Raw genomic sequence first — 2,774 nt, forward strand, 5'->3', positions numbered from 1 at the left:
GAATACACCTACTTACGACGAGACTTGCATCTATGGTGTGAAGTCCAAGTTCAGTGACTGAAATGCCTTTGGTCATTGAAAGGAGGCAAACTCCAACTCATGTCTATACTCTAGAGGTGCACGACCTCGAACAAGAAGAACCTTGGTATGTTGACATCAAAAGGTATTTAAAGACCAATGAGTATCTTATAGATACATCGAAGAAGGAACAACGAGCATTAAAGCTCCTGGCCTCTCAATATATCCTCTAAGGAGGAGAACTATATAAAAGGCATCACAATGGGCTCCACCTTCTTTGCATAAGTCAACAACAAGGCAAGAACATAATGAATCATGTCCATTCAGGGGTCTGTGGCACGGACATGTATGGCAAGCTTCTCTCCCTTAAAATCCTCAAATTAGGATACAATTGGACCACAACGGAGAAGGATTGCATTCCATATGTGAGGACTTGTGATACTTGCCAAAAGTATTCAATTGCCCAGCACATATCTTTCTCACTCCTCAAAACATTCGTTTCTCCATGGCCATTCTCAACATGGGGAATCGACATCATTGGCAAGATTGTGCCTCCTGGGCAAGGTAATTATGAATTCATTCTTGTGGCAATAGACTATTTCACAAAATGGGTTGAAGCCGCATCTTATGCTACCCTCAAAGCTAACCATGTGATGACCAAATTCATTGAATCCAACATCATTTGTTGTTGTTGTGTGCCTCACGAATTCATCAGTGACAATGGGACCCACTTTCAAGCTGAATGTGCCGAGGTCATTGCAAAGTACAAGATTCAACATCATCACTCTTCGCCTTCAAACGAACGGAGCAGTTGAGGCAGCCAATAAGAACATTAAAACAATGATCTCTAAAATGACATAAACTTTCAAAGATTGGCCGCAAAAGCTACACTTTGCATTATGGGGGGTATAAAAACTCTATTCGCACTTCAACATGCACCACACCCTACTCTCTAGTCTATGGGATGGAGGTAGTTCAACCAGTTGAGCTTGAGATTCCATCACTCTGTATTGGCCTAGAAAGCAAACTCCCAAAAGCTGAATGGGCTAGGGTACGAGATGACGAGTTGGTTCTTTTTGACGAAAAGAGATTAACCACATTGCATCATGTGCAACTCTATCAAAAGAGGATCGAACACCACTTCAATAAGCACATCAAAATAAGGAATATCAAGGCAAGCTTGTGCTCAAAGTATTACGCAAAACAGTGCTCGATCCTACAGAAAAATTTCGTCCTAACTGGGCCGGACCCTACATTGTCAAAAAAATATTATCTGGCGGGGTCGTGCAACTATGGATATGAACGGTGATGAATTCTACAGTCTCACTAACTTGGACCAACTCAAGAAGTACTTTGCTTGAGGCATATACACTCATGGCGTGTCAACATCAAATTAAAATCGACTTTCTAGAATTTTGATTAGCCTGATTCCTCCTGGATATGTAGGCAACCTTCGATTTCGGCCATATCAACAAGTTCATGATTTTTGTGTTCAAAGTGGACAAGACAAAGCAAGGTGAAATGAAGCATCTGGATGGGATAAATTAATTAATTGTTCAAAATAATGTAAACATAAAAGCAATGCACCATTGTAATAAATTAGAGCAGTAATCATATATTAATTTATTCCATTAATAGACCATAACAAAAATAATTCACTTTATTTGCAATGCATAAATAATAGGCGGCTCCCAGGCCAATCAATTTATTAACTCTAATTAAAAACATTACATAAATTAGAGTTGTGAATCTAAAGTAATCAATCTTTTTTTTTTTTCTCTTTCTCTTTTCCGGACTCCATGACATCTTTTTTCGTCCCTGAACTTTCACCACGAGACTTCCTGATCCACTTCTTCTTCCTTAGCTTCGCTTCTTCCATCACAACTTTTTTCTTTCCCTTTCCCTTAAGTCACCTCCACAGCGCGTCCTTTGCCTTTTTCTCTACCTTCTGGGTCAATCCTCAAAGGAGGAAGCTTCTCTAGCTTATCCCACATGGGTACTTTCTTAGGAACGAGTTTGTCTTTGATAGAAACAGCCCTAGACTTAGACACAAGAGTGTCAGTCGAGTCATCTTCACCTCTCTTGTTTGAGTCACGGTCCTTCCTTTCAGATGTCCTCGCCTTAGAACGGTGCTTTCAATCACGAGAAGTCATCCACACGAGATAATGCTTCGATACTCTTTGATCATCACGGGCAAGTGGGGTCACGTGAAGTTGGGGACGAACTATCCAATATCCTTCCCAGCTTTTACCATTGCCTAACAGCATAGGCTTGTTATTATTTTTCACAATATCCTCATTCGGGATGTACTACTCTTTTCCATATTGCCTCATCACCCACACTAGGAAATCAAAGGAAAACAAAGTCAAGCTTGCAATACGCACGTATGTAGACCTTTGAGTATGCACCATACTCTGAATATTCCACCAAGGGATAGTTCAACGCACAAGAGTTACACTAGTGTGATACTTTCTACGTTAATTGGCTTGTGTCACTTATTCCCATTTGATTTAGTTATATTCGTAAATGGTTTTATACATTAGCCATTTTGGTAAATAGTTTTAGAATAATAACTATTTTACAAAAAGACTCATTTGATTCCATATTGAGATTAACTTAATATATTATCCACTTGTGTATAATACATCCATGCTGCCATGCAATCAAACATGCATGAATAAAGAAAGTCACCTGGATTGATTAGCGATCTTCACCATGAGCTGTCTTAATTATGTCTTGAGCTTTCTGCAAAAACC

At 39.4% G+C, this 2,774-nt stretch overlaps 1 protein-coding gene across 1 annotated transcript; it reads left to right on the plus strand.

The window, feature by feature from the left end:
• The first annotated feature begins 326 nt into the window (after positions 1-326).
• On the plus strand, positions 327-833 carry LOC145616895 (uncharacterized). Its single transcript, XM_081671611.1, has one exon. The coding sequence runs from the start codon at positions 327-329 to the stop codon at positions 831-833; it is 507 nt and encodes a 168-aa protein (XP_081527737.1).
• The last annotated feature ends 1,941 nt before the right edge of the window (positions 834-2,774 follow it).

This window comes from Chenopodium album, chromosome 26 (genome assembly GCF_948465745.1).
Source record: "Chenopodium album chromosome 26, dcCheAlbu1.1, whole genome shotgun sequence".
Classification (NCBI taxonomy): Eukaryota; Viridiplantae; Streptophyta; class Magnoliopsida; order Caryophyllales; family Amaranthaceae; genus Chenopodium; species Chenopodium album.